This window comes from Nomascus leucogenys, chromosome 6, assembly GCF_006542625.1.
Source record: "Nomascus leucogenys isolate Asia chromosome 6, Asia_NLE_v1, whole genome shotgun sequence".
NCBI lineage: Eukaryota > Metazoa > Chordata > Mammalia > Primates > Hylobatidae > Nomascus > Nomascus leucogenys.
The window spans coordinates 100,607,624-100,633,361 of NC_044386.1; the positions used below are offsets into that span (position 1 = coordinate 100,607,624).

Consider the following 25,738-nt stretch of genomic DNA (forward strand, 5'->3'; position numbering starts at 1 on the left):
ATAATTTATTAAATGGGCATCCCCCATTGCTTGTTTTTGTCAGGTTTGTTGAAGATCAGATAGTTGTAGGTGTACAGTCTTATTTCTGGGTTCTCTCTTCTGTTCCATTGGTCCATGTGTCTGTTTTTGTACCAGTATCATGCTGTTTTGGTCACTGTAGCCTTGTAGAATAGTTTGAAGTTGGGTAGTGTGATGCCTCCAGCTTTGTTCTTTGTGCCTAGGATTGCCTTGGCTATTCAGGCTCTGTTTTGGTTTCATATGAATTTTAAAATAGTTTTTTTCTAGTTCTATGAAGAATGTCAATGGTAGTTTAATGGGAATAACACTGAATCTATAAACTGCTTTAGGCAGTATGGCCATTTTGATGACATTGATTCTTCTTACCCATGAGCATAGAATGTTTTTCCATTTGTTGTGTCATCTCTGATTTTTTTGAGCAGTGGTTTACAGTTCTCCTTGTCGAGATCCTTCACTTCTCTTGTTAGCTGTATTCGTAAGTATTTTATTCTTTTTGTGGCAATTGTGAATGAGACTGTCTTCTTGATTTTTGGCTCTCAGGTTGACTGTTGTTGGTATATAGGAATGCTAGCAATTTTTGCACATCGATTTTGTATCCTGAGACTTTGCTGAAGTTGATTATAAGCTTAAGAGGGTTTTGGGCTGAGATGATGGGGTTTTCTAGATGTAGGATTATGTCATCTACAAACAGGGATAGTTTGACTTTCTTTCTTCCTATTTGAATGCTTTTTATTTCTTTCTCTTGCCTGATTGCCCTGGCCAGAACTTCCAATACTATGTTGAAGAGCAGTGGTGAGAGGGGACATCCTTGTCTTGTGCCCGTTTTCAAGAGGAAGGTTTCCAGTATTCCCCATTCAGTATGATATTGGCTGTGGGTTTGTCATATATGGCTCTTATTATTTTAAGTTATGTTCCTTCAATACCAGGGATATTGAATTTTATTGAAAGCTTTTTCTACATCTATTGAGATAATCGTGTGGTTTTTGTCTTTAGTTCTGTTTATGTGATGAATCACACTTACTGATTTGCATATGTTGAACCAACATTACATCCTGGGGATGAAGCCTCCTTGATCATGGTAGATAAGCCTTTTGATGTGTTGCTGGATTCAGTTTGTCAGTATTTTGTTGAGGATTTTTGTGTCAATGTTCACCAAGGATACTGGCATGATGTTTTCTTTTTTTGTTTTATTTCTGCCAGGTTTTGGTATCAAGGTGATGCTGGCCTCATAGAATGAGTTAGGAAGGAGTCCCTCCTTTCTAATTTTTTGGAATAGTTTCCGTAGAAATGGTACCAGCTCTTCTTTGTACCTCTGGTAGAATTCAGATGTGAATCCATCTGCTCCTGGGCTTTTTTTGGTTCAAAGGCTAATTACTGCCTCAATTTCAGAACTCATTATTGGTCTATTCAGAGATTCAGTTTCTTCCTGGTTGAGTCTTGGGAGGGTGTATGTGTCCAAGAATTTATCCACTTCTTCCAGATTTTCTAGTTTATGTGCATAGAGCTGTTTATAATATTCTTGATGGTTGTTTGTATTTCTGTGGGGTCAGTGGTAATATTCCCCTTATCATTTCTGATTGTGCATAACATAATTTTTAATGTATATTAATAGACTCATATACTTTAGTCTTTCTATAAAACTTAAGAAGCCAAGAACAAGCTTATATTTGTGTTTGGCAATTTGTTTCAGTTAAAATTTTCTTTTTATTTGGAAATCACCCAGGCATAGATACCAGAGTATCTATTATTTAATTTAACATAACACAACTTTAAGATTTCCAATTACAGAAAAAGTTTATTTAAAAGAAAAGTAAAAAAAAAAAAACCATAAAAAGTTCATTTATAAGCATTTATTTGATTTACATTTACTTGATTTTTTTAAAAACAGTTTACCTAGACTACTTATGAGAACCGAAAAGTAGACAAAGCCCATCACCATTTCAAGTTATTTCCCTATTAATCATTTTAATAGCCTGTCTTAGGTATTTAAGTACAAAGCTTAAAGTTAAATATATGAATATGTTGCTGGTAAATATTCAGCAAAATGTATCAGCAGATACATCTGTTTTCATTAAACTGGCAATATTGAAGTCTTATTTGTCAGGAAATTACCCAAACAGATAATTCTGTTTTAGGCTGGATTTATAGTTTTGTAACCTTTGTGTCAAACCTTGATTCCTTAAAACATCTAGCAAAGACAATATAAAACTGACCAGTAAACTTAAGCAAAAATGCATACTGACAATTTTGAAGACATTTTTATTTTTATTTTATCAGTAATTTAAAAACCAGTTTATTTACTAAAGAGTTACTTTAGTCATGTGAACTAAAAGGTATCTGGGTTAATGGCTGTATACATATTATATTTTATATGAGTACTCATTTATCCTTAGAGGATTTCTGACCAACGACATCAGATTTTACTATGTAAACACAGCATACAACATGATAAATGTACATATCCATAACACATCTAAACACATATACACACTCAAATAAAAATCTTATAGCTTTCATTTTAGTATTATAGTCATGAGATAGTATTACAACTCATTGTTTTGTTTGTTTGTTTGTTTGTTTGTTTTTGTTTTTGTTTTTAGATGGAGTCTCGCTCTGTTGCCCAGGCTGGAGTGCAGTGGCACAATCTCAGCTCACTGCAACCTCCATCTCCCGGGTTCAAGTGATTCTCCTGCCTCAGCCTCCGGAGTAGCTGGGATTACAGATGTGCATCACCATGCCCAGCTAAGTTTTGTATTTTTAGTAGAGCTGGGGTTTCACCATGTTGGCAGGCTGGTTTCAAACTCCTGATCTCAGATGATCCACCCAGCTCAGCCTCCCAAAGTCCTGGGATTACAGGCGTGAGCCACCATGCCCGGCCAACTCACTGGTGTATAAAAGAAAGTGAGATCCAAATTATATTTCTAACAAAATTGAGATTTGTTCACATTGCTAAACTTTATTTGCCGTGATAGGTAATTGAATGAAGGCTGAAGATCAAAATTTTGGGGAAAGCAGTTTCCATGTCAGTTTGATTTTGAAAAACTTCCTTCATCTTATTTTTTTTAGCTTCAAATGAGTTCAAGTTTAAAGTTTCAATATTTACATTTTATCTAGGATTGGCTGAATTGTATAAGAAAAATTAAATCTCCAGGTAGCCTTGAACAAGTAACAAATCTATTTGCTGATCTGGTTTACTTAATTAACAAATGTGGGCTGGGAAGAATTTTAGCAGTTTATTTTTCTCTTTTTCTCAGCTTTTTCCTTTTGGCCTCAGTGTAGCCAAAAGGTAAAATTTTTATGCTGGACAGAGATACCTTACGTTATTGCTCTGAGCTCAAGATTTTGACCTGTTTGATCTGAGAGCCTAATTTTTAGAAATATTTATCTATTTCTTTTCACTTTAGATTATTAATTTGTCAGTTAAGTATTTTATCATTGCACACAATTGTTAGGCAAACCTATTTTACATTCCTAAAAGATATCAGGGTTGTTGGTTACCATGGAACTATTGGAATTTGCAAAACCATCAATTTGAAAGTTCTTAAAGACTTTTAAAAATCTTTGCTTGAATGCCGTAAGTGATGAGTTTTATCTTAACACCAGTGGAAAAGTCAGCAAATTCAAAGTAGGTAGAAAAAAATAGAGAGATAGAGAACATGTAAGACTCTCCAGTTTAACTCTATAGTTGCAGGTTTTTTGAGTAAAGACCATTTGAACTCTGAATTTTCCTTGATGGAATTTGCCTATCAGTTTGAAAATGTACACAAGAGCAGGCCATAATATGTAGCTGGCTGGAGTCTCAGAAAACCTGGCATGTCTTAATGTTTGTGAATCCCATTTTTTTCTTATTAATCTCTCAAGAGCAAGGAAAATCCAAAAATCATGTCAGAGAACATCAGGAATTGAGACCAGTGTTTTAGATGAGGGTGATTGCCCTGTGGCTTTTAATTAGCCATCCTGCACCCACCATCCAGAGTGTTTACTTTTACTCTCAGAAGATTTTCAGAAACAAGTAAGGGAAAAAGTCAAACAAAAGCAAAAAAACCCAGATAAGAATGCTCACAAACATTTTAACCTAGGCGTGCAGATCACACAAAATATTAAACTAGGTATGCAAGCTAGGCCAAAAGTAAATTTACCAGAAGATATGCCTCAGAGACAGAATGTAAATTCTGTGGAAACCAAGAGTACTCAATCTGGAAAAAAACATTTGTCTTTATACCAGAAAGAACGTATCAGAAAAGACAAAAAGTCTTTTTTTCATCCCAAGAATGATGTATGTTTTTTTTTTTTATTAAGGTGGGCTTATCTAAACCAGATCCCAAATAATATTTAAAAAGCCTCTACCAAAAGAAGAGGGGCTCAACCTGAGAGAAAACTCGCCAGGGCAGAAAAGATGAACTATGGAAGCAGAGCCCAAAGGATTGAAGTGAGTACCGCACACTGGTTCCAAGAATCACTGATCCTTCCCAAGACTGATCTTTTTCCGATTCCACTTTTGACACCATATATGTCACCCTAAATAACAAATAGAGAGAGGCTCTTTAAAAGAAAAGATACTTATCTGGGGACAGAGCATTGCAGGGGGACTATGCATGCCATAGTAAACTATGTGTGTATCCAGGGAGGTAAAGAAAGATAAAGGTTTTTAAAGGAAAAGATTAGGACTATATAGTTGTTTTTAAATAATTTTCCTTGGTCACAAAGATCAATAACAAGGTGACACCAATCCAAGGTTGGATAGGCAAGTGTTGGGTAGATGGCCTTGTAGAAGTATTTTTTGTATAAGGTGGTAATGATCTTTGTGTAAGGCTGTGGTTTTTATAGAATCTTTTCGTTATCAGGCATATAAGTGTGAGAACCCTCTCTTTATGGCCTTTCCCAGCTGTATTTGTCAGAATTATCTTAACATTAGTGGCTCTGTTTTAATTCTGACAATTTTCATACATGAAAAATTTCTCTGTAGCATGTGATGATGTTTGATAGCATTTCACCCATAGTAGAACTTCTTCTGAAATTGGAGTCAATCTTCTCCAGCCTTGCTGCTGCCTTATCAAATAAGTTTATGTAATAGTCTAAATCCTTTGTTGTCATTTCAGCAATGTTCATAGTATCTTCACCAGGATTCCACCTCCAGGAACCACTTTACTTGTTCATCCATAAGCAGCAACTCCTCCTCAAGACTGCAGCAACACTGTCACATCTTCAGGCTCCATTTTTAATTCTAGTTTTCTTGTTATATCTGTGACATCTGCAATTACATCCTCCATTAAAATATTGAACTCCTCAAAGTCATCCATGAGGATTGAAATCAATTTCTTCCAAACTCTCAGTAATGTTGATATTTTGACCTCCTCCCATGAATCACAAATGTTCTTAATGGCATCTAGAATGGCAAATCCTTTCCAGAAAGTTTTCAATTTACTTCACCCAGATTCATCAGAGAAATCACTATCTTTGGCAGCTATGGCCTTAAAAATGTATTTCTTGGCTGGGTGTGGTGGCTTACACCTGTAATCCCAGCACTTTGGCAGGAGAATCGCTTGAACCTGGGAGGCAGAGGTGAGCCAAAATCATGCCACTGCACTCCAGCCTCGACAACAGAGCAGGACTCTGTCTCAAGAAAAAAATAAAAAAGCATTTCTTAAATAATAAGACTTGAAAGTTGAAATTACTTCTTGATCCATGGGCTGCAGAATGGATATTATGTTAGCAATCATGAAAACAATATTAATCTCCTTGTACATCTCCATCAGAGCTCTTGGGTGACTAGGTGCATTGTCAATAAACAGTAATATTTTGAAAGAAATCTTTTTTTTTTCTAAGCAGTAGGTCTCAACAGTGGGCTTAAAATAGTCAGTGAACGAAGCTGCAAACAGATGTGCTGTCATCTAGGCTTTCTTCTTCCAGTTATGGAGCACAGGAAAAGTAGATTTAGCATAATTCTTAAGGGACCTAGTGTATTACTCTGTTTTCATGCTGCTGATAAAGACATACCTGAGACTGGGTGATTTATAAAGAAAAAGAGGTTAATGGACTCACAGTTCCACATGGCTGGGGAGGCCTCACAGTCATGGTGGAAGGTGAAAGGCACATCTCACATGGTGGCAGACAAGAGAGAAAAGAGCTAAAGTAGAGGGGAAACCTCTTAAAAAACCATTAGATCTCATGAGACTTATTCACTACCATGAGAACAGTATGGGGAAAACCACCCCCGTGATTCAAATATCTGCCACTGGGTCCCTCCCACAACATGTGGGAATTATGGGAACTACAATTTGAGATGAGATTTGGGTGGGGACACAGCCAAACCATATCACCTAGGATTTTCAGAATAGTAAATGAGCATGGGCTGCATTAGCCACTAACAAGATAATCATCCTGTTCTCTGAAGCTTTGAAGGCAAGCATTAACTTTTTTCTCTATGAAAGTCCTAGATGACATCTAACGTAAGGCTTTTTTGCCTACATTGAAAATCAGCTATTAACTTTTTTCTCCGTGAAAGTCCTAGATGACGTCTTCTAATGTAAGGCCTTTTTTGCCTACGTGGAAAATCAGGCATTACCTTTTTTCTCTGTGAAAGTCCTAGATGACGTCTTCTAATGTAAGGCTTTTTTTTTTTTGCCTATATTGAAAATCTGTTGTTCAGTGCAGCCACCTTCATCAATGATCTTAGCCAGATCCTCTGGATAACTTGCTGCAGCCTTTACATCAGCACTTGCTGCTTCACTTTGCAGTTTTATGTTATGAAGATGGCTTATTCCTTAAACCTTCTTTCCTTGAACCGACCTTGGCTAGCTTTTCTTCTATAGCTTCTTCGCTTCTCTCAGTCTTTATAGACTTGAAAATAATTAGAGCCTTGTTCTGGATTAGGCTTTGGCTCAAAGGAATGTGGTGGCTCGTCTGACCTTTTATCTAGACCACTAAAACTTTTTTCATATCAGCAAAGGCTGTTTTACTTTCTTATCATTTGTGTTTTCATTGGAGTAGCACTTTTAATTTCCTTCAAGAACTTCTCCTTTGCATTCACAACTTAGCTAACTGCTTTATGCAAGAGGCCCAGCTTTCAGCCTATCTTGGCTTTTGACATGTTTTTCTCACTCAGTTTAATCATATCTAGCTTTTTTATTTAAGAGACAGACATGGCTCATGCCTGTAATCCCAGCACTTTGGGAGGCCAAGGCAGGTGGATCACAAGGTCAGGAGAGTGAGACCATCCTGGCTAACATGGTGAAACTCCCTCTCTACTAAAAATACAAAAAATTAGCTGGGTGTGGTGGCATGCACCTGTAGTCTCAGCTACTTGGGAGGCTGAGGCAGGAGAATCGCTTGAACCTGGAGGTGGAGGTTGCAGTGAGCCAAGATCGTGCCACTGCACTCCAGCCTGGGCAACAGAGTGAGACTCCATCTCAAAAAAAAAACAAAAACAAAAATAAAAAAGAGACAGACATTTGGCCCTTCCTTTCACTTGAACACTTGAACACTTAGTGGCCATTTTAGGGTTATTAATTGTTCTAATTTATATATCGTTGTGTCTCAGGGACTGGGAAGGCCTGAGGAGAGGGAGAGAGATGGGGACATGGCTGGTAGGTGGAGCAATCAGAACACATAACATTTATTGATTAGATTTGCTATCTTATATGGCCATGGTTCATGGTGCCCCAAACAATTACAATGGCAACATCAAAAATCACTGATCCCAGATCACCATAATAGATATAATAATAAGAAAGTTTGAAATATCTTGAGCATTACCAAAAGGTGACATGGAGACATCAAGTGAGCACATGCTGTTGGAAAAATGGCTCCAACAGACTTGCTTGATGCAGACTTGCCAAAAACCTTCAACTTGTAAAACAAAATCAGTATCTGCAAAGTGCAATAAAGTGAATTGCAATAAAATGATGTATTCCTGTATCTAAAATGTCTAGTTTTCAACAAAAAATCATGAGACCTGCAAAGAAACAGAAAACTGTGACCCACAGACAGAAAGAAGATAAAAAACAAACAAACAAAAAAGTCCACAGAAACTGCCTTTGACAGAGCCCAGATGTTGGACTTAGCAGACAAAGACTTCAAAGCAGCCATTATAAATATGTTAAAAAAAAACTAAGGGATACCATGATTAAAGAATTAAAGGAAGGTATGATGATAGCGTTTCATTATGAAATATAAAATATCAATAGAGAGAAATTATAAAATATAACCAAATGTAAATTCTGTAGTTGAAAAGTACCATAACCAAAATAAAAAATTCACTAGTGGAATACAGCAGTAAGTTTGAGCCGGCAAAACAAAAATTTGCAAACTTGAAGATAAATCAATAGAAATTATGCAGTCTGAAGAACAGAGAGAAAAAAATGAAGAAAAACAAATAGCATCTTGGAGGAATGTAGGATATCAGTAAGTGCATTAATATACACATGATGGGAGTTTCATAAAGACAGAAGAGAGACAAAGGATCAGAAAAAATATTCCAAACAATAAGGCCTGAAAATTCCTCAAATTTGATGAAAAGAGCATTAATTTACATATTCAGGCAGCTCAAGCAGGATAAAAGAAAAGAGATCAATATCCAAATATATCTAGTTAAAATGTTAAAAGACAAAGACAAAAAAAAATCTTGGAAGCAGCAAGAGTATGTGTAAGGGAAGCAAAATAAGATTAATAGCTGATTTCTCATCAGAAATAATAGAGGCCATGGCTGGGCACGGTGGCTCATGCCTGTAATCCCAGCACTTTGGAAGGCTGAGGAGGGCTGATCACTTGAGGTCAGGAGTTCAAGACCAGCCTGGCCAACCTGGTAAAACCCCATCTCTACTAAAAATACAAAAATTACCCAGGCATGGTGGCACATGCCTTTAGTCCCACGTACTTGGGAGGCTGAGGCATGAGAATTGCTTGAACCTGGGAGGCAGAGGTTGCAGTGAGTCGAGATTGTGCCACTGCACTCCAGCTGGGTTGATAGAGTGAGACTCTGTCTTGGAAGAAAAAGAAATAAGGGAGTCCAGAGGTAGTAGGATAGCATATTTAAAATATTGAAAGAAAGAAAAAACCACTATCAACCAAGAATCATGTACCCAGAAAAAGCATCTTACAAAAATTAAGGTAAGCAAAAACCAAGAGAATGTGTTGCTAGCAGACCTGATTTATAAGAAATATGAAAGGAAGTTAATTCAGGTTGAAAACAACACCAAGCAGTAATTTGTATTCATAGAAAAATACCATGGAGCACTATCAATAAAGATATTTCTTCTCCTAAGTGATTTAAAGCAATTGTATAAAACACTATGTATAATTGCATTATTGGGTCTATTTATATATTAAAATGTAATATACTTGTCAAAAATAGCACCAAGGAAGTAGGTGGGAGCAAATCTGTATCAGTGTAAGTATTTACTGAATGACCCAATCATTAGAACCTTGTTAAAAATGTAGAGACTAGAGCTGCTTTGTTTTATTCTTGATTTTATGGGGAATATGAAAAATACTTAAAAGGAAAAACAAACAAACACGACTTTGGAGTCGGAAAGTTTGGATTGAGTCCTCTCTTTGAGCAACTTTTAGCAGTTTGAATTTCGACTGCTAGCTTCTTTGAGTCTCCGTTTCTGAATTTATCAAATGCAGTTAGTGGTATACTATCTGATCTAACTGCTTTGTCCTATGTGTCCTTCAGAAGTATCCTCGAATGTGGTGATGTATTGACAGAGCTGGTGGATTCACCAGTATGTGGGAATGTTCCTATTTTCATTCTACACTTCAGCCTGCCAGTTCAAATTCTTCCCAGTTCAGCACCAAAGCAGCCCCTCTCCCATGACTCAAAGGCCATCCAATTCCCATTCTCACAGTTCCTCAAGGCAGAAAGGATCCTTCAACTCCATGGCCCTTCATCAGCATATATATATATATATATATATTTTTTTTTTTTTTTAAGTGGAGATGGGGTCTCACTATGTTGCCCAGGCTGGTCTAGAACTCCTGGGCTCAAGTGATCCTCCTGCCTCGGCTTCCCAAAGTGCTGGATTATAGGCTTGAGGACCATGCCAGCCCATCAGCACATCTTTAATTGCACTTTTCACAGTCTTCCTGAAGTAATTAGTTTTCATGAGCTATCTTTTCTTTTAGACTGGCTTTGCTGAAGGGAGCGAAGGCTCCTGTCTTCCATTTCAGTCATGTCTTACTAGACACTAAATACAGGTAAATTACTGAATGCATTCAATCAGCATCAAGCCTCCGGTGGTCCTACAGTAACTGGTGTCCCTCCCCTCTCCAGAAAATAATGTTTTGTTTCAATAATGTTGACAACAGCAGAGTCTGGTTTTCTTAAGAGTTCCCGCAAATCACAGGCTCGTCCTTTAACTTTGAGACCCAGGGAGGGAGGGAGCAACAGAGGGAGGGAGGGAGAATGCTGTCAAGTCGGCAAAAATATGGACAACCTCAGAAACCTATAAACAGAAATACACTAACATGGTATATTTCTTACTTTTAAGGCCCTGAAATTTTTAATTCTCCTTTCTTCTTTCTATGCGATTTTGGTTTCCAAATGTCTACATTGGGCAGGTATTGTTTTATGATTAGGGCGAAATTGCGGCTGCTGCTGCTGCTGATTACAAAAAATAGGCTGCAAGCAAGCTGTGCTTCCATTTAAAAGCTCTTCTTTGTTGCCTCGACAAGCAAGGGGTACTCGATAGCACTTTTCGGTTAGATTCTAATAAAAAGAAAGAAAGCTTTAAATTTCTCTCTCGGAAGCACTTTGTCAGCCAGGGTTTTCCCTCTCGCCCGCCCTGCAGTTAAGGAAATCTAAGAGGTGGAAGTGGGGCGGGCTGGAGGGCCACAGACAGCCGCTGACCCAGACACCCCATCTCCTGCCCCAGAGCCAGGCTGCGCGCTGTCACTTATTGGCCAGCAGGATCCCAGACTTTGACCAATCGCCTGGGGCCGGGTCGTCATGGCGACTGGCCAAGCTAACGCAAGGTGTCGGAGGGCTGCCCACTTGCTGAACAGCAAGGAGCGATGGCGCAGAACTTGTATGGTCCAGGAGTCCGGATAGGCAACTGGAACGAGGATGTCTACCTGGAGGAGGTACGCAGGGTGTGGCCAGGCGCAGACCCGCAGCTCAGGGACTCCCAGACCGTGCTCTAAATTCAATCTCCTGCTTTGAGCCCCTCAAGCCTCCTCTCTCACCCAGCATACAGCGAATACCTCTAAAATTCCCCACTTCTCTAAACTCCCAAGGAATCTCACCTGCCGAACTGCAAACCCAGGTGTCACTGACCTCTACTCCGAGCACCCTGACTTTTCTTTCTGTGGGTCGCTTGTCCTCCCAAAGTCGGGCGCCTTGATTCTCAAGCCCCTGGCCTGTGTCTCCCGCTTAGTCTAGAGCCCCACTAAGTCCCCCGTATTCCTTAGAGTCTTACAGTCTCGGGCTGCGGGCCAGGTGAGGACACAGGCTCTAGGTAGAAATAATATCCCTCCCCACTCCAACTCTGCCACACTTGCCCTCTTAAATGACCCTGAGTATTCCTTTTATTGACGTTGTACTCACTGCCTCGTATTCTCCCAAGGGTGGTCTTAACAAGGCTCTGAGCCATTCGTGTATGGGTCAGGTTGGGGAGGGGTGAACTTTCTAGTGTCAGTCATCATACAGTCAGGGGACACCTCAGCAGGGGAGACATGGCCTCCAAATGTCACTCAGGATGGTATCTGGCTGGAGTAATTACTGGTGATGTTTCTTTTTCTTTGTTTTGCCTTTCTCATTTTTCTAAACATTCTATAATATAGTAAAAATATTAAAGTAGTGCTAAAAACGTTCCATCATTCCCATTATGCTCACATCACTTTTTTTGTACTCAAATTTTGCTTTTTCAACTTGGAAGAGCTTCTGACCTAAAAGTTGTTAATACTAACATCTGTATTATTCAGGGCTACTGTTGTTGATTTTCTCTTTAACTAGGAGCTCATGAAAGACTTCTTAGAGAAGAGAGACAAGGGGAAACTTCTCATACAGAGAAGTAGAAGACTAAAACAGAATCTCTTGAGACAGGTAATTTTAAATTCAAACATTGTTTTCAAAATTCTGTCGAATTTGGTGTGAGTATATGTTAAGCAAGAAAAAAATTTCATAACTGAGTTACCATTTGGAAAATAACAGTTTTTAAAAACAAAATTTGCAATGTTTTAAATTCTTCTAAGATTTTAGAAACATAAACGAAGTCTGCCCTAAATCATGTTTACCTGCATTTTACAAATAAAGAAATAAATGAGTTAATATGTAAATAAGTAAAATGCCCCTTAGTTGGTAATCGATAAATTTTTCAATGAATGTTGAATTTCTAGAATAATGAGTAAATCCATGTGATTTTCACCAGCTTTATTTGACTTCATTTGGGATTATTGGGAGCTTTGCCTTGGCAAAGGGGAAGGGAAAGGAAGAAGGAACTAAGGGTTCGAGGGAATCCAAGTGAAATCCTGAATGAAATGGGTACTAGTCTGAGAAGGAAGAAAATTGCCTTGGCAGTGACTGTTGAGGAATTGCATGGTTTATGTAATAAACTACTATTAAAATTGTAGATGCAACTTTCCGTAACTGAAGATGGCTATATTCATTACGGTGACAAAGTGATGCTTGTGAATCCTGATGATCCTGACACAGAAGCTGATGTGTTTCTGGGTGGGGACCTGAGCCTGTGTATGACTCCAGATGAAATTCAGTCCCATCTGAAAGATGAGTTAGAGGTACCCTGTGGCCTGAGTGCAGTTCAAGCCAAGACCCCAATTGGCAGAAACACTTTTATCATTTTGAGGTAAAGAGACTTTAATTTTCAGTTCATTTTCATCATAAATATGTTTCACTTGTAGCTTAAAGATTCCTGGGTATTGGAGCCACTGACTGGAGGGAAAGGTTTTGTGAACATTTTTCGTGATTTTCATCTTGCTTTGCTTACCTTGAGAATTATTGTCAAGGGAACTTTACAATCCCTTTTTACCTTGGACAGCAGGATAATTGTGTTCAATTCAAAATGCTTAAATCGTGAGTATAGGATCCAGGGAATTAAATCCATATTCTGCCCGGAAGCAAAGTGGGTTTTCCCTATAACATTTTGGAATTCTGAGCTCATTTGAGTGTTTTCATTGTTCTTAATATGGCTATGTTTTTTTTTTTACAATAAAAACGTATAGTTTAATACAATGTGGCACTAGATGGGATTTGCTCTTCTAAAATTAACTGTCCATTAAAAATGTACTTGAAGAGATTTTGTAAATGAACAATTAAATCCTTAGAGAAGAAATAGATACATGATACAATTAAAAACTATTACTAATTCATATGACAGCAATGTAAGCATTGCAAGAATATATAGACCCGGGCCAGGTGCAGTGGCTCATGCCTGTAATCCCAACACTTTGGGAAGTCAAGGCAGGCAGATCACCTGAGGTCAGGAGTTCAAGACCAGCCTGGCCAACATGTCGAAACCTCATCTCTACGAAAAATACAAAAAATGAGCTGGGCATGGTGGCAGGCTCCTGTAATTCCAGCTACTCATGTCACTGAAGCATGAGAATCACTTGAACCTGGGAGGTGGAGGTTGCAGTGAGCCAAGATTGCACCACTGAACTCCAGCCTGGGGGAAAAAAAGAATATATAGACAGTTCTTCAAGTTCTAATTTAGATTTCCTTTGAATACATACATTAACACAACTAAAAATTGATCACAACCTCTGTTTCCTGAAGGATTAAGAGGGAACTGTATTAAATGTCTACAAATGTGTTACCTTGGTTCTCTCTGAAGATGTCAATGCACTTGACCAGAATTCCTTAGTATACATTAGCCAGATGTGCTTAGTTTACTCTAACCAGAGGCTCACAAAGTGGGGATGCTTTGTGTGCTAGCTATGGTGCAGGGCAGGGAGTAGGGTGCTAGCTGGATTTTAAGACCAAAAGAAAACACCTTTTTTTAAAATTATTTAATTCAGTTACAGTATGTGAATATAAATTATCAAAAAACTGATTACAAACAAAATTGCATGCCTAAAAAATAGTCATAGAATGATTCTAATACAGAGAGTTTACATTTACATTATACTTATTGTCCACTGACAGTGTACACAGAGATGCCACTGGTCAAGTCCTTAGATATGGGCAGGACTTTTGCCTGGGGATAACAGGAGGATTTGACAACAAAATGGTGAGTTATCACTTTGAATATCTACTTTGGATCAGTCATTTCTGGTGTCAGCTTGCAGCTTTTCACAGGCAGTTTTGGGCCAAGCCAGTCTTTCCTTTTAACTTCCCAAATTACAAAAACTACACCCTTAAAAGCTAAAGAGTAAGGGAGGAAAACCATTTCACAATGCAGCTGGCAAAAAGCAAAAGTTTATACCACTTCCATCTGTAAATTAAATGATTGAATTCATTAATAACCATCTGATACCTGTCAAATGTTGCCAACGCTAGCAAGGCATATTATCTGACAACTTTTTTATTTAAACTTTTGATGATCAGACTTTTGCCTAGTATGGGAGTAAGGACAATATGAGATGCTTAAATTTGCATAAACCAGGGAGCCTTGGGGATTAGGAAGTATAATAGAACCAGATAGATTTGGGTTTGAATTTCAGATGCGTACCTATGGGATGGGAATTTGGGTAAGTTATTTAATGCTTTTTGAGCCTGTTTCTCATCTATAAGATGGTGAGTATTAATCTGCCTTACTACATGCCAGGCAGTGTTGTAAATGCTTCACATATTTCAACTCTCCTAATCCTCCAAACATGCCTTTGAGGCAGGGACTATTTTACCTTTAATTTACTGATGGAAAAACTGAGGCACTAAGAGGTTAAGTGATTTCTGACTCAAATCACTCAGCTAGCAAGTAGCAGAGCTAGTACTATATCACTTTTTTTATTGAATTAATAATTCATTTACTATATGATGTAGCGTTATTATTATTATTTTTGATACCACTAAGAAAATGCAATGCTGCCTGGTGAGTGCAGTGGTTCATGCCTGTAATCTCAGCACTTTGGGAGACCAAGGCAAGAGGATCACTTGAGGCCAGGAGTTGTAGACCAGCCTTGGCAACATAGCAAGACCTCATCTCAACAAAAAATTTTTAAAAAATTGGCCAGGTATGGTGGCGCGCTCCTGTAGTCCCACATACTTATGAGGCTGAGGTGGGAGGATTGCTTAAACCGGAAGGTAGAAACTGTAGAGTTTCCACCACTGTACTCCAGCCTGGATGACAGAAAGAGACCCTGTGTCAAAAAATAAAAATCAAAAATAAAAAGAAGAAGAAGAAACAATGCTACCAATTAAACTTTGACACCCCACAGATGGTAAGTTGCAGCCTGATAAATATTGACTTATTGAAAAAAGGGAGTAAATTACCATTTCTTAACCAGAGATTAGCACCATTAACATTTTGGCTTATTTTTACTTTCCTATGTGTTTTTTTAAACTTAGATAAATATACAGATAGGTTATTCTTTCTAAAATAGCATTTTTAAAGCTTTTTAAAATGACAAAAGCATTTAATGAGAGCATAAGATATAATTGTGTGGTGGTATCATAATTTACCTAGCTTTTCTTCTACTTTTGGGCCGTTGGGTTTGTTCCAATATTTCTCTTATACGTAAAGTTCCAGTGTGCATTTGTATATAAATGCTTAAAGCTTCCCCTCTCAAACTTCAAATTAGGAATTCTACCTTTAGGATAGATTTTTGGGCAAAGAATTACTGAGTCAAAGAATATGAACACATTTAAAAGTATTGATACATATAAAGAGTTCTTTTTGTAATGGGCTGTACCAATTTGCACTCTCAGCAACAATAAGAATGATCATATAGCGCTTCATTGATTGTATTAAATATCATAATTTAAACCTCTTTGCTAATTTGACAAGCAAACAAAATGAAAAGAAAAAATGATATGTAAATGTTGTACTACTTGTAATTTCTCCTGTATTTTAAGTTTGTTCTCTTTCCCTTATCTCTTCCTTTCTCTCTCGCTTCTTTTTTCTTTCTCCCTCCCTCTCCTCTCTCCTGCAAATCATCCGTTTTTTGCCTCTGTATTGATTTGGGTTTATATACCATTGATTACTAAATTTTGTCATATGTGTTGCTAATAGTTCCATTTGCTGCTTGGCTTTTAAATTGTAGTTGTTCTAATATTATATTTTTGAGTAAAATGTATCAGTGTTTTTCTTTGTAATTCCTTCCATTGCTTTTAACTTTTAAAGACTGCTTCAGAGATCTGATAAAAAGAAAAACTTGAATTAGCTTCTAGATGTTTGCAATTTGACTTTTGCTTACATTTATTATTTAATCAACTTGGGATTTATTTTGATAAAGGGTTTTATGTGAATATCTCATTTTGTCCCAGATGACTGGTCAGTTATATCTTATCTCTTGAATGATTATTCCTTTCTCTACAGATGCATGACATTTCCCTTAGCATATATTAAATTACTGTATATATTACCCTGTGCTTCTGAGCTTTCTATTTTGATCCATTAAGCCCTAGTTGTCTATTTCTTTTTTTTTTCTTTTTTTTTTGAGACAGGGTCTCACTCTGTTACTTAGGCTGGAGTGCAGTGTCACGAACATGGTTCACTGCAGCTTCCACCTCCCAGGCTGAAGTAATTCTCCTGCCTCAGCCTCCTGAGTAGCTGGGACCACAGGGGCACATCATTATACCTGGCTAAGTTTTAAAAAATTATTATTTATATATATATTTATTTATTTATTTATTTTTGTAGAGATGGAGTTTCGCCATGTTGGCCGGGCTGGTCTTGAACTCCTGAGTTCAAGTGGTCCTCCTGCCTCCGCCTCCCAAAGTGCTGGGATTACAGGTGTGAGCCACTGCACCCAGCCCAGTTGTCTATTTTTATTCTAGGACTATAGTGCCTTAATTATTAGAGCTTTATGATAGGGCTCATAGCCCTGTGACCTTGACAGCTCATAGGGCTAGTTGCCTCTCATTGCACTTCTTTGTCTGAATTATGTTAGGAATTAATTTCTCAGTTAAATGTAATGGTTATTTTTTTCAAGTCCCTCTGCCCTTGTGGGGAAAATATTGCTTGGTATTATATTTTGATTGGCATTGTAAAATTAAGTAAATTGACATATTTAGTAACTTTTCCATATTTCTTCTTCTGAGATGTCTCTCCATTTATTCTCTCAGCAAAATTTTCTATCACCCGGTAAGATTTTGTGGTTTTCTTTACATGGACTTGACAATGATTTTGTTAAGGATTTTTCCTTGGTATCTTATATTTTCAGATGCTACTGTAGAGAGGTCCTTTTGATAGAATAAGGATAGAACATTTGATAGAATAAAGGATAATTTCTCTTATAAAAATATAAGAAGGCTATTGATTTGTATATTCACCTTTGATGAAATCACTTACTCTTATTAATTCTATAGTTTTTTCAGTTGATTCTTTTATGTTTTCTAGGCAGACAGTCATTTAATCTTCAAATGATGACAATTTTCTCTCTTCCCCAATTCTTATACCTCGAATTTTGGTTTCTTGTCTTTGAATTAGCAAGCCCTTCTGGGGCATTCATAGAAGCATTGGTGAAATAGTGGCCTACTGGGCTAGTTCCTGATTTTTATTATTGTTTTACTTTAGGTGAACAAAGCAGTTTGTGGTTTGAGACAGATAGTATTTGCCTTTTTTTTTTTTTTTTTTAAAGTCAGAGTCTCACTCTGTCGCCTAGGCTGAAGCACAGTGGTGCGATCTCGGCTCACTGCAGCCTCTGCCTCCCGGGTTCAAGCAATTCTCATGCCTCAGCTTCCTGTGTAGCTGGGATTATAGGCGCCTGCCACCACACCTGGCTAAGTTTTGTATTTTTAGTAGAGACAGGGTTTCACCATGTTGGCCAGACTGTCTCGAAGTCCTGACCTCAAGTAATCCTCCTGCCTCAGCCTCCCAAAGTGCTGGGATTACAGGCGTGAGCCACTGTGCCTGGCCTTACTTGCCTTTTTAAGTTCTGGTTTTCTTGTTGCTCTGAAAGACACCATCATCCAGGGCCAATGGCGAATCTACCTTGGGCCCATCTTCCTTCCCCACCCACGTCCAGCTGATTACCAGGTCTCTTCCTCTGTTCCTAGGCACTGTTCTCCCTTCGTACTGCACTTTGGCCTGTTTCTCATGTCCATTGCAGCCCCTCAGCAGCCCAGGCCCCATTGTTTTGCCCTTTTAGTCTATCCTGACTTCAGGCCATACTAGACAGGGTGCTGCCAGGTGCTGCTACCTCTGCCTCCCACAGCTCATTGCAAATCTGCTGGACCTCCCTAACCAGAAAGGTGCATGCAGGTGCTTCCCATTTCTGTGCTCAATCACCTCTTCTGCTAGGTGGAGAACCTCATGAGGATAGTAACTCATCTCTGCCTTCCCCATAGTGCCTCACAGCACAGCCTTGCATGGGAAAGGTGCTTATTGGAAACCTGTCGAAATATGCAGAAACTACCTCTACGTTCAGGGTGGGGCTGAACCAGTGAAGAACTAGCAAAGGACTAACATTTTGGACTTTTCAGAAGGATGGGGGTTTTTTCTTGGCAAGGTTACAGGCAGCCAGGTAGCCGACATAAATTTCCAGCATGGACATCAATTCCAGAGGGGTGTGGGTCACCTTGAAGGCTCACAAATGAATATCAGCTGTGAGGATATTGATTTGAAGAATAATTCATTTCATGTGATGAGTTTAACGCAACATCATTTATATTAAATAAAATATTAGTCCATGGCTGGGCATGGTCGTTCACACCTATAAACCCAGCACTTTGGGAGGCCGAGGTGGGAGGATTGCTTGAGACCAGGAGTTCAAGACTAGCTTGGGAAACAGTGGGATCCTATCTCTACAAAAAATAAAAAAAAATTAGCTGGGCATGGCGATGTGCACCTGCAGTCCCAGCTACTCAGGAGGCTGAGGTGGGAGGATCACTTGAGCCCAGGATTTGGAGGCTGCAGTGAACCGTGATTGCCACTGCGCTCCAGCCTGGGCAACAGAATGAGACCCTGTCTCAAAACAAAACAAAACAAACCCGTTGTTCCAGTTCCTATATCCTGAAGGGGAACAGGGGACAGGGAGTAGGAAGGAGAGAGGAAGATTGAGTTTGGTATTCAGAGGAAGGAAAAGTAGTTGGAGATGTGGGTGTGTGTAGGCGTGTGTGTGTGTCTTGGTCTCAGCATGCCAGATGGCATATCTAAGGTAGAGGAAAATTGTGCTTTCTCATACAATCAGTAAGAACAGAGTTTTTGAGAACTGCTTTGAATGTGCTTACCATCCAGCCAGTCAATTGCTTCTTTATTCTCCAGCTTTTCACAGAGCTCTGACTTAGTGCATCTGCTTGCTGTCATTTTCAGTTGTATTTATCAAGTGACCACAGGACCCTCCTGAAATCATCTAAGAGGTCTTGGCTCCAGGAAGTGTACCTAACAGATGAAGTCTCCCATATAAACTGCTGGCAGGCTGCCTTCCCCAACCCCCAGTTACGCCTGGAATATGAAGGCTTCCCTGTCCCGGTGAGTGCAGCATTGGGAAGACATGGATGCCTATGCTATGAAATGGATGCAATTTATTCCTGTCTATAAAACAAAGACTTATAGCTCAAATGCCATATGACTTTCTCTCTCTTTTCTGTCTTTTTTTTTTCCATTTATAACACACAGACTTATAGCTCAAATGCCTTATGACTTTCTCTCTCTTTTCCATTTATAACACAAGTTTGGAAGGTACTAATTTACCCCATGGCAGCATCCTGCATTAGAGTTTCTCAACTCTGGCTGCACATTAGAATCGCCTCAGGAACTTTCTAAAAAGCTCAGGCCCTGCCCCTGTCATCAGGTTAAGAACCACTGATGTGCGATCATAAGGGTTGTGACACTGCTTCCTTTGCACTGTTTTCGCTAAGGCCTCTGCTAAGTACTAATTTTTAAGAAGTTTGAGCCCAGGTGTGGTGGTTCATGCCTGCAGTCCCAGCACTTTGGGAGGCTAAGGTGGGAGGATCTCTTGAGGCCAGGAGTTGAAGACCAGCCTGGGCAACATGGCGAAACCCCTGTCTCTACAAAAAATATAAAAATTAGCGGGATGTGGTGGCACACACTTGTAATCCAAGCTACTCAGGTAGCTGAGGCATGAGAATCTCTTGAACCCAGGAGGCAGAGGTTGCAGTGAGCCAAGATTGTACCACTGCACTCCAGCCTGGGTGACAAAGTGAGACTCTGTCTCAAAATAAATAAATAAATGAATAAATGAATAAATAAATAAATATTAGCCAGGTGTGGTGGTGAGCACCTGTAGTCCTAGCTACTTGAGAGGCTGAGGTGGGAGGATCACCTGAGCCTGGGAGGTCGAGGCTGCCGTGAGCTGTGATTGTGCCACTGGACTCCAGCCTGATCAACAGTGAGACCCTGTCTCAAAAAAAAAAAAAAGAGAAAGAAAAAGAAAAAGAGCTTAGGGAGAAGCCAAGGAGACAGCAGGGTAGCCACATAGTCAATGCAGGGGTCCTGCAGGACAGCATCATTCTCATTGTCACTGTGTGACGTTTTCTCCGGATGCTGGGACCCATGGGACTGGAGCCTGGGGCATGGTCCTGACGAGAAGGTGGGAGGTCTTGTGGGCACAGAGTAGGCCTCCCTATTTCAAGGGCCAGAGGCTTTCCTGCTCACGAGGCATCCAGCAGACAGAATGAAGATGTGTTGGCAGCCACTACGTTGAGTATGGAATTAGTAGCAAGCATGGCCAGGTTCGCTTGTGACTGACCAGGAAGTGGCCGCAGTTGCAGGCCACTGAGTCTACCCGATGCAGCATGCCTGTCCCTCACCTCTGCCAGGTGGACCCTGACTTCACAAGGTTTTTTCTCCAAGCACGGAGGACATATATATTATCTACAATGAAACAGGCTTTACAAATTATTCTCTTTAGATGTCCTTTGCTAAGCTTTGCTCTTCTGAGAATTGCCTTCTAGTTCCACAATTTAAACTGGCAGTGCCTCAGTTTCCCTATCTGAATTCGGGGTGTTAATAGTACCTACCTCATGAGGTTTTGTGAAGACTAAATTGTTAGTACATTTAGAGTGCTAATTTGAAAAGTGCCTGGCTCATAGAAGCCACCCAGAAGTGTTTTTTGTTGTCATGACTGTTGTTGTTATACGGTTGCTGGTTTTTCTAAGAGGTTAAGGGAGCAGTCAGTTTTCCAGGCACCAGGAGTTCTTTTCTCCATTACTAATTCACCTTATGGCTTCAGGAAAGTCTCCCCAGGCCTCACTGAGACATGGTTACACATCTGCAAATGGGAAACCTCAAACCTGTCTGAGCTACCTTGCACATGTCAATGACCTCTGGCTAGAGAGACCACCGGGAACAACTGTGGTTTAACAGGTTGGGTAAATTACTTATTGCAGTGAGGGAGAACACACACCATGGGGAAGCATGAAAGAGCGTGTTAGGATGCTGATAGAATTTGGGCATTGGTTGGGTGGTGGTGGAGAGAATCCCAAGAAGTGAGGCTTTGCTCTGGACTGGATGCTGTCAGGAAGTGGGGGATAATCCTATGGTTGATTATCTCAATAAATCTTATCTCTAGGGAGGGCCAGACTAGAGTGAGGACAAAGCTGTCATTAGTAAAGAAGCAGCAGTCAGTAGCTCATGTTAGCTGGGAGAGGCCAGTGTTTGGTATTTAGTGGCTTAGCCAATGTTTGTGTTTTGTGTGTGTTCAGATATGATTATAGAGTGCTCTTGCTTTTGTTTTGACCCCTCACCATCACAGAGTGGCCTTGTCTGATGTGGACATTCTGTGAAGTTGATTCTGTTCCCAGGAGAACACTAAGGCCTACTTGTCAGTGCCAGGCCAACCCCTGGATGGCAGGGCTGCTTTTTCTTTCTTACACAGCTTTTAACTTACATGAGTCAGGATTTTGAAACAATATATATTTTTCCTGATGGTAAACATATGTTCACTTATGAAAAGTCAGGAAAGCACAAAAATAATATGAAAATTACCAGTAGTTCCATTCCAGAGAAAGCCATTGCTTATCATTTCTTTTTACAAGATAGGACATCATGAAGATACTTCTTGTTTTCCATTAAATAACACCATAGACCATATCTTGTGTGGCAAAGATCTTCTCCAATATAACTTTGAGTGATGATTTCATCATACAGATATCTACAATAATGTATTTCATCCATCCATTATGGTTTGGCATGTAAATTTTTCTGTGCTGTGTGTGTATAAATACATGTACAGTCATGTGTCACTCAATGATGGGGATAAGTTCTGAGAAATGCATCATTAGGCAATCATGGTCACCCTGACAATGATTTTGTCATTGTGTGGACATTGCGAAAGGAAAATCAATCTTGGGACCTAAACTCACTATGTCAAAGGGAAGGTCAAGCTGGGAATGGGGTCACGCAAACCTGCCTCCCATTTTCCTCTTAAACAGGACAGCTACAAATATATATATATATTTTAAAGCTACATACATCCCTCACAGTTTGTCCTCAAGGAAATTCCTTGTGGACCCAACATCTTTACCTTAAAACAGTTATGTGGAATGTTACCCTGACAATGTAAAGTGATAGCTTATCTTCACAGTATGCGACAAAGGACAGAACTAAAAAGTCATCCTTCCGCTCACCTGAGACAAAGGCATATAGGAATGCTCCCTCTGCCCCATGTTGATTTCATCTTATGTAAAAATGCAGATTCAACAAGCACAAGACGAATGCATAAGTAACTATTTCTCTACCGCCCTCTCACATGTAAAATGTGCATTTGGTGAACACTGACCGAAAACTCAAAAGAACGCAACTGCTTGCCTCTTTTATTTACCCTCCTTTTGTTGTTGTTGTTGTTTTTTCTTTCTTCCTCTTCCCCCCAGTACTCACTCTTTTCACTTTAAATATTGAGGTCCCCAGACTCTTTTCGGGAAAAAGCATGGGCCACCGATTTTTCCTGTTGGTCCGTGTTCTTTTTGGTGGGCGCATCCTTGACCTTGGCAAATAAACCTCTTAAAATAATTCAGACTCGCCTCAATAATTTTCTTTGATTTACACATCATAAGTGTACTTACACAAACCTAGATGGCGTAGCCTACTACACACCAAGGCTACGTGGGATAGCCTCGTGTTCCTAGGTGTACAAACCTGTACAGCATGTTACTATACTGAATACTGTAGATAACTGTACACAATGGTAAGTATTTGTCCATCTAAACACAGAAAAGGTACAGTAAAAATAGGGTCTTATGGTCGCATAGGTGGTCCTTTGCTAAATGAAATGTTGTGAAGTGGCACATGACTGTGAATATATATAATTTTTTTCTACTAAATTGAAATAAATGTATAGTATAATTCCAAATTTTTGCTTTTAGGGAAGCTTTTCCCTAAAAGCAAAAAAAATTTTAGAATGCTAATAACACATTTTCTTTATCTGTTAAGGCAAATGCTAAAATTCTCATCAATCACTGTCACACAAATCGGGGACTGGCAGCCCACCGGCATCTTTTCTTAAGGTATTGTATTTCAGGGTACAACAAAATGCTGTGATTGGGGCTGGGGGCCATGAATATAAGCAAAGAAGCTCAATTGACAGTGTATGGCTGCACATACACAAAATGTCCTTTGCTGACGAAATACCACCACATAGAACTTCGATGGTGTGAAAAATCCTATTACAGCCCCTTCTCTTATACAAATCCTTCCCCTACAAGAGGATTTTAGTTCTAATGGGATCCTACCGGCCTAATCTTTGCCCAGATAGGGTGCAACCTCCCTCAAACATGTCCCATTTTAGAGATTCCCTAGGGCAAAAAAAAAAAAAAAAAAAAAAAAGAGATTCCCTAGGGCTTTATCCAGCAATCCGCTTCTTAAGGTGCTTTTGAGATTAAATTATTAATAACAGCTTCTTGAGAGTTGTTATTCAATTTCAAACCACAATTGATTCTCTCTTGCTCCAGCACCTATTTTGGAAAGGAGGCTGAGGTTGTAGCTCACACATACTTGGATTCACACAGAGTTGAAACACCAAGGAACCATTGGATGTTGGTTACTGGGAATCCCAGGGATGCCTCGTCCTCCATGTTGGATCTGCCCAAACCACCCGCAGAGGACACTCGAGCCATGGAGCAGGCCATGGGCCTTGACACGAAGTAACACACCAGGCACGCACATGTTTTCCCCGGTCCCGCTCTCATCAAGTGTAGCTTTAAAAGAAATTAACAACCTTGGTCGTGCCTCAAGCTATTTTTGAATCAGATGTAGAACTCTCTGGGCACTATATTAAAATAAAGATTACATTAAGATTATTGAATTTGTGGTGGGAGTCTAGGGCTGAAGAAAAACAGCTCTGGAGAATAAATCATATTTGAAAGTGACAAACAATAGCCTTTTGTTGATAAACAAATGCTGAAGAACTCAGCTTCCTCTACTTATATCCTTCATTGTCTACAAGGACAAGGAGTTACTTTTTAAAGTTATGTCTATGTAATAAAGCTGTTGGAACTATACTGAATTTTTGGTACCACAGTTTCCCTCTTGAATGTACTAAAACACAAAAAACTGACAGCTCTGAGCTGTGGCCTTACCTTGGAATTAAACATTTCCACCTTTGTAAAACCTCCTGTTTTTGTTTCTACTTTTGGCTTTCGAGGTCAGGACCTCTACCTGATCAGTAACCTATTATTTTGTAATGATTTTTAAACTGCAGAATCCCTACCTTGTCTTTGAAACTGGCACATTAGTCGTGGCACCCATGTGATTAGAAAGTTCCTGACAAAATAAATGTATGTCCTTCCATTTATTTGTTCATCTGTTCCTTCCTCATTGAGTGCCTGTGATGTGTAGGGTATTATAAAGGGATGTAGGGTTTCCAAGTCTTGTAGATACAGGTAAACTATTAGGCTGCTTCACAAATATGTATACTGAGAGGTAGAACATGGGCTGTAAATGTGTTTTAAATAGATGCAGTTTCAGTCAATGCAGATTGACCCTCTTCAAGAAGACAAGCATTTTCCATCAAGTACTGCAGGATTTAGGGCAGTCGTTCCAGCCTTGGCTATGCATTGCATTCACTCTGGGAACTGTGACAGTTACTGATTCCTGGTCTGAGCCCAGAAATTCTGATTGAATGGTCTGGGGTGTAGCCTGGGCATTGGGCTTTGTCAGCGTTCTTTAGATGGTTCCCATGTGCAGCCATGGCGGAGACCCACTGTGTTAGGAGGTGGAGGAAGAAGCAGTGGTTTCTTAGGGTGGTCAAAGGAGGCTTTCCTCAGCAAGTCTCTCTGGCTGCACATTAGAATCTCCTGAAGAATACTGAAAAAGCCCGTGGCCCAGGCTTCACTCTGGACCATTCAATCAGAATTTCTAGAGTGAGACATTAAAAAAATACAGATGCTTGGGCCCACCCCAGAGCTTCTTCTTTTATTTGAAGTGGAACCCAGGTATTAGTATTTTTAAAAACTCACTAATTTATTTTATTTAAATTTAATTACAAATTTTTAAAACATTTTTAATTTTTAATTTTTGTGGGTACGTAGTAGGTGTATATATTATGCGGTACATAAGATTTTTTTTTTTTTTTTTGAGATGGAGTTTTGCTCTGGTTGCCCAGGGTGGAGTGCAATGGCACAATCTCCGCTCAACACAACCTCCGCCTCCTGGGTTCCAGCGATTCTTCTGCCTCAGCTTCCCGAGTAGCTGAAATTACAGGT

The 25,738-nt window shown here is 39.4% G+C and overlaps 1 protein-coding gene across 1 annotated transcript; it reads left to right on the forward strand.

Moving 5' to 3' along the window:
- The first annotated feature begins 10,948 nt into the window (after positions 1 to 10,948).
- Positions 10,949 to 24,824, forward strand: CFAP161 (cilia and flagella associated protein 161). The gene is made up of 7 exons (XM_003275419.1): positions 10,949 to 11,100; positions 11,972 to 12,061; positions 12,589 to 12,821; positions 14,120 to 14,204; positions 19,389 to 19,547; positions 23,469 to 23,542; positions 23,987 to 24,824. Exons 1-7 carry the CDS (start codon positions 11,032 to 11,034, stop codon positions 24,180 to 24,182), a joined length of 906 nt encoding a protein of 301 aa, XP_003275467.1. The 5' UTR covers positions 10,949 to 11,031; the 3' UTR covers positions 24,183 to 24,824.
- The last annotated feature ends 914 nt before the right edge of the window (positions 24,825 to 25,738 follow it).